General features: G+C 48.4%; 1 protein-coding gene across 4 annotated transcripts in view; it reads right to left on the minus strand.

The window, feature by feature from the left end:
* Window positions 1-934: 934 nt before the first annotated feature.
* Window positions 935-12,026, minus strand: part of CTIF (cap binding complex dependent translation initiation factor) — a 154,632-nt gene continuing 143,540 nt past the window's right edge. For all 4 annotated transcript variants that reach the window (XM_061354819.1, XM_061354818.1, XM_061354821.1 and 1 more), the window contains 2 exons: window positions 7,247-7,300; window positions 935-5,490 (listed from right to left, as the gene is read on the minus strand). In XM_061354819.1, the coding sequence (XP_061210803.1) occupies window positions 5,275-5,490; window positions 7,247-7,300 (270 nt within the window). In that variant the 3' untranslated portion in view covers window positions 935-5,274. The remainder of the gene's footprint in view (window positions 5,491-7,246; window positions 7,301-12,026) is intronic.

Below are 12,026 nucleotides of genomic sequence, written 5' to 3' on the forward strand. Positions count from 1 at the left end.
GTGCTCATGCTGCAGGCTGGCCGTGCTGCAGTGGGGTCCCAGCACACACACATGGTCACGTACAGCGTTTCACAACGGCGTTTCTTCAAAAGCAGGAACCGTTTCACCTGCAACCCACTGGCCACAGCCCAGTAACACAGGGGCACAATGCTCACCTCCCGTGACCTGTGCGGCTTCCCGAGCCAATGCATGCATTCCAGTTAGCCAGAAATGAATTGGCTCGGCATAGAGAAGGGTTTTCCAGAGCTGACTTCTATGAAAAACTGCTTTCCAAACATGTTGCAAAAGGTTGGGTGCCCCATCCCTGGCAGTGTTCAAGGCCAGGTTGGACACAGGGGCTTGGAGCAAGCTGCTCTAGTGGAAGGTGTCCCTGCCCGTGGCAGGGGTTGGAGCCGGAGGAGCTTTAAGGTCCCTTCCAAGCCAGACCAGGCTTTGATTCTGTGACTGTGGTAGAAGCAGAAGTGGTTTGTGAGCCCTCGCTGCTGCTGTGTGCTGCAGCACTGGGTGAAGTGGATGTGGTACATGTGGGGATCTCCATCAGACCCCCAGGTCCAGCTAAGGTTGGACACAAATAGGTGGCTGGGCAATCCCCTTGGGACAGAGGCTGGGGAGCAGGTGGCCATGGAGGCAGAGACGAGAGAGGGGCCTAATCCATCACCTAAGGACTTCTGAGCCCTTTGCACCACTCCTATAGGCTTCATCCTCACCTCGTAAGAAATAAACCCAACCGGAGCCACACCACTGTGCAGGATCCGACCTGGCACCAGGAGGGAAGGATCAGTCCCTTTGCCACATTTCCAAGCAGACAGTGGGATGTTTTGTTAGGGATGTTTTTCCCCTCCGTATCTTCCCTTTCTTCCATCATAAACAAAAGGAAGGTCTCTCCCAGACCAGCACAAGCAATAGCGCGCACCCACAAAGAGATGGGAAGATGTCAAGCTTTAAACATTTATTACTTGATGATCCATTTTATAGCATACAGTGGGTCTGGATGTTCTATAAACAAAGACTGAATTGCCACAAAGAATTATTAGCTCCCTTGTTGTAACAGTCTCCGGAATCTGAAAACAACAACTTTGTGTTTTCTCTAGTATGAATACCTAGCCTTTATTCTCCCCAAAACATTTTTTCATCTTTTTGTTTTCGTAAAAGCGCTCAGTTTAACAAATAGGATTAAATTAAAAATGTCGCTTTTTCAAATGCAAATAAATACATTTAAAAAATAATAATAATAATGAACTGCTAGCATTAACTCCATGTTCTGCAGGGCACCGCAGCTCCCTTGGTTATCCACAGTGGACTTTGCAACCCTTAGTGTCGTTCCTCCTGAAAAAATACTGAAAGTGTCACTGGGACTGGCTAATAGCTAACACCAAGAAGAGCAAAATTAGTGTAAAGCCATAAAATACCTAGCGGAGAAATAAAGTAAAATAAAATCATATTTCAGATTTTGGGAGGCTTCCAAGTGAGGGATGTGATAAAAATAAGCATGAAAATAAATCATAAGTTATTCTGACAAGTTTTCCTTCAAAGCCATCAATCATGACAAGAATAGACACTAATTAATCTCCATCAGGGGAAGAGAGGAACCAAGCGAATTGCCTAGTTTTCCTTTTTTTCCCCCCATTTTCATTTCACCTCCATAGACATGAGACTTCTCCAAGCAGGGGTGGAACCCCTCATGGGAGAGAACGGAGCAAGTCACTTTGTGGGTAGCAAAAACCTTCAATTTGGAAATGATTTCACTGGGAATGAGGTGAATTGGACGCTGTGGAGTCTGGCAGGGAGCTGGCAAAGCTGCTCTGCATCCGAGGGGGACCAGCACGGTGGTGGTGCAGAGCATCGCTCCTCTGCAGATGCTTCAGACACTCACCTGTACACTAGCCCGAGGTTTGGCCACATACACATTTGGCCTGAGGAGTTTGTTTTCCCCTTTGCTGATGTAGCCACATGGGGACAACACACTAAATCCCCACATGGACACTCCTATTGAGCAGTGAAGATCAAACCTGGCTAATTCAGGGAACCATAGCCAGTGGCTTTGCACCTTCACAATCTGGTCTAGTGGAAGGTGTCCCTGCCAGTGGCAGGGGGTTAGAACCCTAAGGTTCCTTCCAACCCAAACCAGCCTGGGATTCAGTGAAACACACTCTTTGGTGACTGTTTCTGAAGAAAGCCAAAAAAGAGAAGTAAATACTCGATGACATCACCAGGAATCCCAATAACTTCCCCAACTGCTCCCCATCCTGCCCTATCAAATGAACTTGTGGCACCTCTTTTCCCAGCAGGGTTCTATGGTTAATGATGCGACGTGCCTGCCAGCTCCCTGGCTAATGGACTTCAGCAAGGTAACATTGGCAGCACATAACTCTGGGAAGAAAAACCCAACGTTCTGGTCAACGTTTTGACTCTCACACATCAACAGAGTGACTGACGTACCAAAGCAGTTAATGGCTGCATGGATGTACGTTAATAGCAGAGATAAATGGCAAGACATTAAAAAACAACGCATTTCACATAGAAGTTCTTCAGTGGGAGAAACCCCAGTGTTGGAGGGGAAAGCCTTGGGCAAGCCTGGTTATTGGGGGTTGCAGGATTGCACCCCAATGGGAAAAGTGAATAAACCTTCACAGCTGGTAGGGGTAGGGTAATGCTTAAGCAGAACTACGGCCATGTGGCTTACACTTTGCGGCTGAATGCCTCCTGCTGCACTGATGGGTGAAAATACAAGTTTTTAGAAGCAAAATCCCCAATTGTCCGGGAAAGGGATAAGTGGCAGAGGCCAGAGCAGTGACCTGGATCACTGTAGGGAGGATCCCTGGCACCCCAACTCATTAGGCTGTCCCCTGGTTGAGGGACTTTCTGTTCTTTAAAAACAACAAGAAGACAGAAGTGGTTTTCAGGTCTTCTCCCAGAAGACCAATGCTGTGCCTGGGTGCGCTGCGATGGGTTTTATATCCCCTTCACATCTGCTCCCCGAGAAACCAAGGAGCAGGAAAAGCCAAAAGCAATGGGAGCAACCCTGAGCCTTATAATACTGACGGGCTTTGCTGCCTTAATCAGCTGCTCATTAACACTATCAAACCCCATTGCTAATAACAAAGTTGACCCAACGCGAGGCGCCATCACCACGTGAAGATCCCAAGCTTGAATCCACAAAGTAGAAATCAGTTTTTCCAGACAGTTCCAGGGCATTCCAGCAGTCATTTTGCTGCTTTCTGGGTAGACTGGAGAACTGAATCTGCTGTTTCCAGCTCGTTCCTCTTGCTGCACATACGGATTTGAAACCGCATCTGCAGACAAACAGATGAATATTCAAATGATATTGAACTACAGCAGCAGGTCTCTTGCCTCCTGCAATGTTTTGTCTGCTGGAAATTTCTGCCCTTTAAATGTTGCAGCGAAAGCTTCTTCCCCATCACAGACAGACCAACACATTCATAAGGCACCCGAGAACATACTGCACATCCAGAGAGGTCAGGGTGAAATCTCTCTTCTCTACAAGCCATCAGAAATTCAACATCTTGCTTGAAAAAAGGGGTTTGAGCTGCTGAGTTCAGACCCAGGCTGCCTGGTCCAGGGTCCATGTGTGCTGGCGTGGTGGCGTAAATTCTCTTCTTATCACCAAGAAAGGAAAGGAAAGGAAATAGTGAGAAGAAAACAGGATGGGCTGCCAACATCATGTCTTCTCCAGCTCCCATTCCACTGCGCAGATGGGATGGTGCAGCTCACATCCCCATTAGGCTTCACCAAAATAAGCACCTGAAGTGATTTGGTAAGTCAAAACATTACTAGACAAGCAAACACAGAGACCACCAAGTCTTGTTCATGCTCTGGGGTGTGATGCAACTGTGTGGCGTTCCTCCCTACCAGCCTCCTTGCCCTCTGGGCATTTCCACACCAAGGCAGCAGCATTTCTCCATCACCCCCTGCAGCTGCCCTCTCTCTCAGCATGCTCCAGCATGGAGCAACACAGGGATCCCAGAGCAAACTTTCCCTCTCCAAATACATCACCCAACCCTCAATGACATGGTGCTACTTACACTAAACACAGGACAGAGCCACTCCTGTACACCGCACACCTAGAAACACTGGATAGCAAGTTCAGCTAGTTAGAAGCCAGCCTCAAAACCTCTATTTTTGGCTTTTCCTATGTTTTCCTTTTCCTTTTCCCACCTCCTTTTTGCCATACGCTGCTTGTCTTCTCTATGCAGTCTCCAAAAGAACATCAAACCTTCATCTCCCTCGCCCTGTACATTATTAGGCCTGACTATAACAGGCCTGGATTTAAATGTATAATTACAACCATAACAGTAATTACAATAAAGCACTCCTTCAATGGAAACAAAAAAAGTTACTACAGAAAAAAAGAAGGGTTATAGTGGCTGAGGGATAATGGCGACTTGAGCAGCAAGAGCCGCGGAATCCCCTATGTCCCAGAGCTCACAGCTCAAGGGACACGTTTCTCAATCCATCGAGGAGGTTACTGGCAAGATGACGGTGGGTACATTACTTCTGATCCCTTTAGAACACTCCTTTTGCTTTAGCATCCTCAGGTAACCTGTCATTCAGCTCACAGGAAGGCGCTGCTCTTCCTCACCCCCGAGCTGCTCGCAACTGTCCGTGCGACGATACAGTGAAATAAGAGGAAAATACAAACACTTGAGAGAAAGAAAACCCAGTGCAAATGAGAAAGTTATCCCGCTCTCTGATCCGCTTTTGAAGGGGTGGCGAGTGGAGGGGACACACACAGACACACACAGAAAGTCAAAGACAAGAGAAGGGGGGGGAGAGAAAACCTAACGCAAGCCCCACTCGACAAAAGCCATCAATTATGAGCGTCTGGTGTAGTGTGTGTCTGGCTTTGTCCTCCCGAGACATCTGCTGCCTGCTGTCTCCTGCCAGTTGGCGGGGCAAGGCAGGAGGACGGCGTGAAAACAATACTAGCCCCCACTTGGATTCATTTTTTTCCCTTCAAATTCTCTGTCTTCTTTCGAAAGCCAAACAATAACCCGGCGGGATGCGCTGCTGCTGCTTGAGCAATGAGTTCAGGAAAAGAAACCCCTAAAACAAAACCACGGCAGGGAAGAGGGGTGGCACTTGGCGACACAGCCAAAAAAGAAACATGCTTCTCCCTCCCCACCCCACAAACGTATTCTCGAGCATGCTGGGGTTTGGTCTGCTGGGGGATTTAAATCGGAAAAGCTCTTGACACATCCTGTCGAGGTGCACATCTTCTTCTCGTCCCTTCCCACCCCATCCTGCCCTCTCCCCTCAAGCCGTCAGTTTTTGGATGGTCTTGTTGTAGTACTGCGTGATGGTGGGAGTCAGCGGGTTCCAGTTGTTGGCGTGCAGCTCAATGACCTCCAGCAGCAGGGACCGCGTCAGCATGGACTCGGAGGGACACAGCATCTTGTCACGAGCTATTGCCAACAGCTCCGTCATCATCTCGGGCAGCTGCTCCTCCAGCAGACGGCCGCTGCTCTGCAGCTGTCAGGAGAAGAAGGGGTCAACCATGGCATCGTGATCCTTAGGGGTCGCTTGCACACTGAGATACGCTATGATTCTATCACATTAAAGCACCCCACCAGCTTCTACAGGCACCCTCCACCCCTCCAGTTCTCCCCTGATCGGTGTGGCAGGGCAAACAAGCAAGGTTAAAGGCATCATGGCTTTTGAAAACCAAAACCACCCGTCAGCAGGCTCCAAGAGCTGAACATGAAGGGTGAGGTTTTCAAAAGCATCCTTGCCGGGCTGCTGGAGGAGTGAATGGCTCAGATCCCACTGACTTCAAAGGCAGCAACACGGGATTACCTTTGGAAAGAAAGAAATCCCACCTAAAAATCACGCTATTGTCAAAACAAAGTGCAGGCTGTGATGTGGTATTCCTGCCTTTTACCTGGCCCTTCATTTACACGCTGATTCACAGCTGTCAGTGACTCCCAGTCATTAATCGGAATAAGCAGAGCCCTCCTGTATGCATAACAAATCCTGCCCTGCGAGATCTGCATTTATACCTGTCATGCTGCTTCTCTGAGGGCTTTTTAAGGCTCCTTGGAGAGCCTCTATGGAGCAGCAGAAGTTCTAGGTGGTCCCGCAGAGGAGAAGGTCCAAGGATGGTGTGGACAGCAATGAGTCCACCATCACAAAAGGCTTATGAGGTTTGTACGCATTGCTCCCCAAAGCCCTGACATTAAATAATCAAACTCTCCTCCTTGGTTGCCTGTTGCTTTGCTGAATTTCAACCATTCAGACTGCAATTTAACCACTCTTTGCTAGGAAAGCACCCATCTCAATGGACCAATCACTTCCCAAAAGTAAAACTAATGAATCTCAGCTGTATCTGTACCAGCATCTCTCTGCAGAGCTGCTGCTGAGAACAGCAAACCTCTCCATGTGACCAGGTTTTGCTCAAATACAAGTGTTTTTATGCTTAAAAAAATAAATGGGGGATGAGGTACGAAGGAATGAGGATGATGTAATTTTGTGATGAGACCCCAGCTACCAAACTTTTTTGCATCCATTTGCATGCATTAGAAGTCCAGTGACACAGCCTCAAGGGCCTTTCTTATCTCATGGTGATATCTCTTATCTGCTCTGATGAGACCCCCCTGCAGTCCTGCATCCAGCTCTGGAGCCTTCAGCAGAGGAAAGACATGGACCTGTTGGAGGGGGTCCAGAGGAGGCCACAGAGATGCTGCAAGGCCTGGAGCAGCTCTGCTCTGGAGCCAGGCTGAGAGAGCTGGGCTGGGTCAGCCCAGAGGAGACTCCAGACAGACCTTATTGTGGCCTTTCAATACTTAAAGGAGGCTTAGCAGAAAGATGGGGCAGAGTTTTTAGTAGGGGTGTGTAGTGACAGGACAAAGGGTGATGGTTTTAAACTAAAGCAGGGGGGAGATTCAGATTAGGTAGCAGGAAGAAATGTTTAACAATAAGGGCAGTGAGGCGCTGGCACAGGGTGCCCAGAGAAGCTGTGGCTGCCCCATCCCTGGCAGTGTTCAAGGCCAGGTTGGACACAGGGGCTTGGAGCAAGCTGCTCCAGTGGAAGGGGTCCCTGCCTGTGGCAGGGGTTGGAGCTGGATGAGCTTGAAGGTCCTTTAAACACAAACCAGTCTGGGATTCTATAAGGCAAAGTGGCAGCATGGGCTGTTTGGGTCTGGAAACATGCTGCTTGCTATGTGTGTAGCCAAGGACAGAAGGGGCAAAGCAGTGAGGACTGGAGCTGGTAGTGCACATGCTTGCCTACCTCCATGGAGCAGCAAAGCACAGCATCTTCCTTCACATCCTGAGACTGCAACAACTGCAAAAGAGAGGAGAAAGAGGTGGTGAGAAACGCATGACCTCCTGCTCCTTCTCCCTTATGACCTTCCTTCCATCTCTTCGTCCAGTTTGCCTTTTGCTACTTCCAGGAGGAAAGGACAGAAAATCAGAAAGAGGGGAGGAAAGATATTATCAACACAGTAAGATAAACTGACAAAATGCAGGGTGAAGGGTTATCACCTGAGCATCCACTGCTGAGAGTGGACAAGTGGGGCAGAATAGAGAGAATTTGAATGAACAACTTCCAAAATAAATTTTATTTAGGTTACACTGCTTTTTTTATCCCATGCAGGCGATGAGAAAATGCACTTGTTTCACATACACAGCGACTAAATACAACCATCAGATGACAACACTCGAGCTGTACAGCCCTGTTTGGAAGGGAAGGACTCTGCCCAAAAGGCAGCCACCCACCACCGAACCTCTCCATTCCCTTAGGGACACTTCCAACAGCCACAAAATTACCTGATGGGAAAGCATGACATCCAATACACTGTAATTAATATGTCTCCTTCCAGACTGATTATATAGTGGTGCAAGTGCAATGGGTTGCAGTGAAACTATGGCGTCTTAGGTGCACCAACTCGAACCCTGCTCAGCTACCTATGAACTTTCCATTACAAACATCAGCTTGTATTCAAGCACCTTTTAGGAGAGACCCAAAATGTTGCTGTGCGTGGAATGGCTGATGCTTACCCCTCTTTGTTCAGACTCAGGATATTCAGTGAGGGTCAATGGCTCTACCAGGCAATGACAAAGTGCAGGAAATCAGCATGTTTCACCCCACAAACATTGGAACCATGGTAAGGACCCACAAAATTGTGTCAAATGTACACGTTTTTTTCTTTGTTTTCAACTTTATGATCGTGTCATTCACACATGAAATCGGTACCGCAAGGATTTTGCTAAAAACAAGAGAAACCACTGCTGTGCTGTTTTTCAAGTAGACAAAATACTGATATTCTCTATCAGCCAAGCAAGTGAGATGGAGAGTTATGAAAAACACTGTACCATGAGATGGCTGATAAAATTCCAAGTGCTGTCAACATCTGAAGCTACAGCCATGTCCATCCCATCACCTTGGGCTGAACAACCCCTGCTGGCTCTGAACTAACCCTTGTGTGCAGTGGAGAGCTGAATGCATGCATTAAACACAGATAAAAAGGAGAAAAATTGTGAACGCTGGCTTCATCAGTATCTGAAATTCATCAGGGCAAAGCAAACTCTGGAAAAGTGGTTGAATTAATTAAAACTGCCCATATAAAAATTGCCCAAATGTGCTCCACATCCTTTAGTTAAAATCACAATTCTGATTCTCAGCCTCATCTCCATCTGTTCATGTTTCGTTTCCTTTACAAATAAACACCTATTTGTTTACCAGCCCCATAACTGCTGGAAAACAGCAAGGGGAAAAAAGAAGTCATTCTAGGAACTACCTTTGATCTCAAAGTTTTGTCTTCACCCTCCTCTGTTTCCAGCAGAAAGCGGTGCGTTTGCTTAGAAGATGATGTTTATACCACAGTGATGAACATGCAGTCCATTGTTTTTCATCTCGCATTAGCCAAAGGTTCAGCCAGCTTTTTGAAGATGCAACAGCTCTGCCCCTCAGCCCCCTCCAGTTTATCTTTCTGCTGGATTGTCTGGAAAATATTAGTTAAGCCCAAGGCACATGCTCTGAGATAAGTTATCACAAAGAGTTCTCAGATTCCTGGTGAAAAAGGGCTACATTATTTTAAAACCAACAAGGAAAAAGAAATCACTGAAGGACAAAGATTCGACTCAACGATCATAAAAGTATTTTCCAATCTAGTTGATTCTATGAAATAGAAACAGGCATTAGTCCAGAAATTCATCCCTGGGTTATGTAGCTCATGAACACGGCATGAAGCAGGGCCACAAATTAAGTATTTATTCACCTTTCCTACTTTTGGTATTCTTAAGAACATAACATGGAAATTAAAGCTACAAAAGTGGAGTTAGGACTTGTTAGGAAGGACCTATGGTGGCCTGACTCCAACCTTTCCTCTGCCATGGTCCCCTTGATGACCATGGTGGGGATATGGGCCAGGGAAAGGCTGCAACTTGAGCTTTCCCTGCCCCAGCTTCCCACCTGCACCGCTGGCACATGCTTCTGTACCTCAGAAGGTGTTTTTGAGGATGAATATATCACTGTCACGTGCTTCTGTATTTGGCTAATGAGGAGCAGTCAATGAAACAGAGATCATATCCTACCCCAGATTTGGGCAGGCACCCTCTACCTTCACAGTGCCCTCCTGGACATCATCTGATGTGACCTGGCTGAACAAGGAGAATGCATATGTTCCATCTTGTCCATCAGGGCACCACGTAATCCACCTCATCCATCCAGGCACCACGTGTCCCATCTCATCCATCCAAGCACTATGTGCTCCACTGCTCCATCAAGGTACCATGTGCCCCATCCCATCCACCCAAACACCATGTGCTCCAGTGCTCCATCAAGGTACCATGTGCCCCATCCCATCCACCCAAACACCATGTGCTCCAGTGCTCCATCAAGGTACCATGTGCCCCATCCCATCCACCCAAACACCATGTGCTCCAGTGCTCCATCAAGGTACCGTGTGCTCCATCTCATCCATCCAAACACCACATGCTTCACTGCTCCATCAAGGCACCAAGAGGTACCAGTCCCAAGGGCCACAGCTCAACCTCTGCCTAACACTAACAGTAACCCTAACCCACAGCCTGCCCACCAAACCCAGGCACAGCCCTGTGCAACAGAGCAGGGCCCAACAGATAGATCTGCTGGTGCTCTAGAAGTCAGAGCCCCAAGTTCACACCTACATGAACATTCATATTCCTGATCATAACTATGTTTCTAGCATGCTGGAGGGGGGCTCTGGAGCTTCCACAGGGTGCAGGCACCATCCATCTGCTGCTGACCCCTGCGTGCTGGGACAGAAGGAGATCAAGGGGCCCAGTTTGCCCTCCCTAGCCTGGTGTGGGCACTGCTGAAGGTGGACAGCAAGGGTTGCACTGCAAGGGCTGCGCTGCATGGGGTTCTGCCACTGACGTCCTCAATCACCAATGACGTTTTGCATGGATTTCTCGAAGGATGCTTCACCCCTATCAACAGCTGCCCCATGTGAGCACCAGGCACCCCAAACTGTGGGGTAGTTGAGTCAGCAAGAGCACATTGTTTCCCAAAGCTCTTTGACCCTCATGTCAGCACTGATGACACTCCAAGAAGAAATCAATCACAGAATCCCAGACTGGTTTGTGTTGGAAGGGACCTCAAAGCTCATCCAGTTCCAACCCCCTGCCATGGGCAGAGACATCTCACACTAGGCCATGGTGTCCAGGGGTCTGTCCAGCCTGGCTTGAACACTGCCAGGGATGGAGCATTTACCATTTCTCTGGGCACCCTGTGCCAGCGCCTCAGCACCCTCACAGGGAAGAGCTTCTTCCTTGTATCCAACCTGAAAAATGGTGCAAACACTCTTATACCTCCAGGGAAATCACAGTCCTGAAGTGCTGGCACTTGTGTGACCATAAACCTGAACTCAAGCAATGACATCCATTCTTTGCAATCTAATTCATATTTACTTAAAATAGTTATAATGTAAACATGCTATACCCATTTACATCAGCACTCCCACACTGGTATTATTATTTAACTATTTATAACCGCTCCTCCCTGCTGTGCCCATCTCCCCAATCCCACCATCCCATCCCTCTCCACCAGGCTCCCACATGGCCCAACCTGGCTGATGAAGGTGGACGAGGGAGCATGAGGCAGACAGCAGGGCAGGTGAGCTGAGACTCACACGCTTCTTGGTTTAACCTGTAATCATCCCCTGGGGCTGGGGCTGTCTGCGAGAAAAACTTCCCTTTGCTCTCCAGCCGGTTTCCCCCGTATCGGGCGAAGCCGGGCAATGAAAGCAGCAGTTCCTGCTGGAAAGCAGACAAAGAGTCTGCTTGATTTCCTAAGAGAGGAGGCTGCATGCCAGAATCTGCCCGGCCAGTCATATAATACCCAGCCTCGGTTGCGAAAGGCTTCTCACTTTTGTTTCTAGTGCTGGACTAGCAGCTTTGCACACTGGTGGTGTGCCCTGCTGAGATGGAGCACTGGCCAAGGTCCTCTCTGAGGCCAGCTGCCCATGTGGGCTCTGGGTGCTAAGTGTTTTCATAACCAGCCCAAAATAAATGGTAGGTTCTGCTCTTGGATGTGCTGCGAGTGGAGGGGGAGCTGCAGTGCCTTGCAAGGAGGCTTCTGAGTGCAACTGGTTTCTGTGGGATGCTACTGGGAGCAGTCTTCCCTGGCCTCCCAAAACCTGCTCTTCACATCTTTTCAGAGGTAAGCATCGTAAGCCCCATGGAGTGGGCATGCAAGGGAGGTTGAGGGGGCAAAGAAGCCCCAAAAGTATATCTGTGCTTCATCGTGGAGAGAACCAGCTTGGTCCTCTTGAACAGCACTGGAAGCACATGTCCTTGGTGGAGCCCTCCACCAGAAAACCAGAGAGTTAAGCTGAAAGGGTTCACATACAAACGAAAATTTGGGTTTATTATCTGTTTTCTGAGATCATTTGGGCTGCTGAGGAGCAAAAGTGCTTACTTGGTACTCTCAGAGGTGCTCACACCACGAGCAGGACCCGAGAACCTGCCCCACCATCCCTTATCACCAAACCACGCAGGTTTAATTGTGTTCTTCAGCAACTCTCCCC

Source organism: Neopsephotus bourkii, unplaced genomic scaffold (genome assembly GCF_033783945.1).
Source record: "Neopsephotus bourkii isolate Nb327-2 ecotype Australia unplaced genomic scaffold, CSIRO-AGI_Nbou_v1 NB_749, whole genome shotgun sequence".
NCBI classification, from domain to species: domain Eukaryota; kingdom Metazoa; phylum Chordata; class Aves; order Psittaciformes; family Psittacidae; genus Neopsephotus; species Neopsephotus bourkii.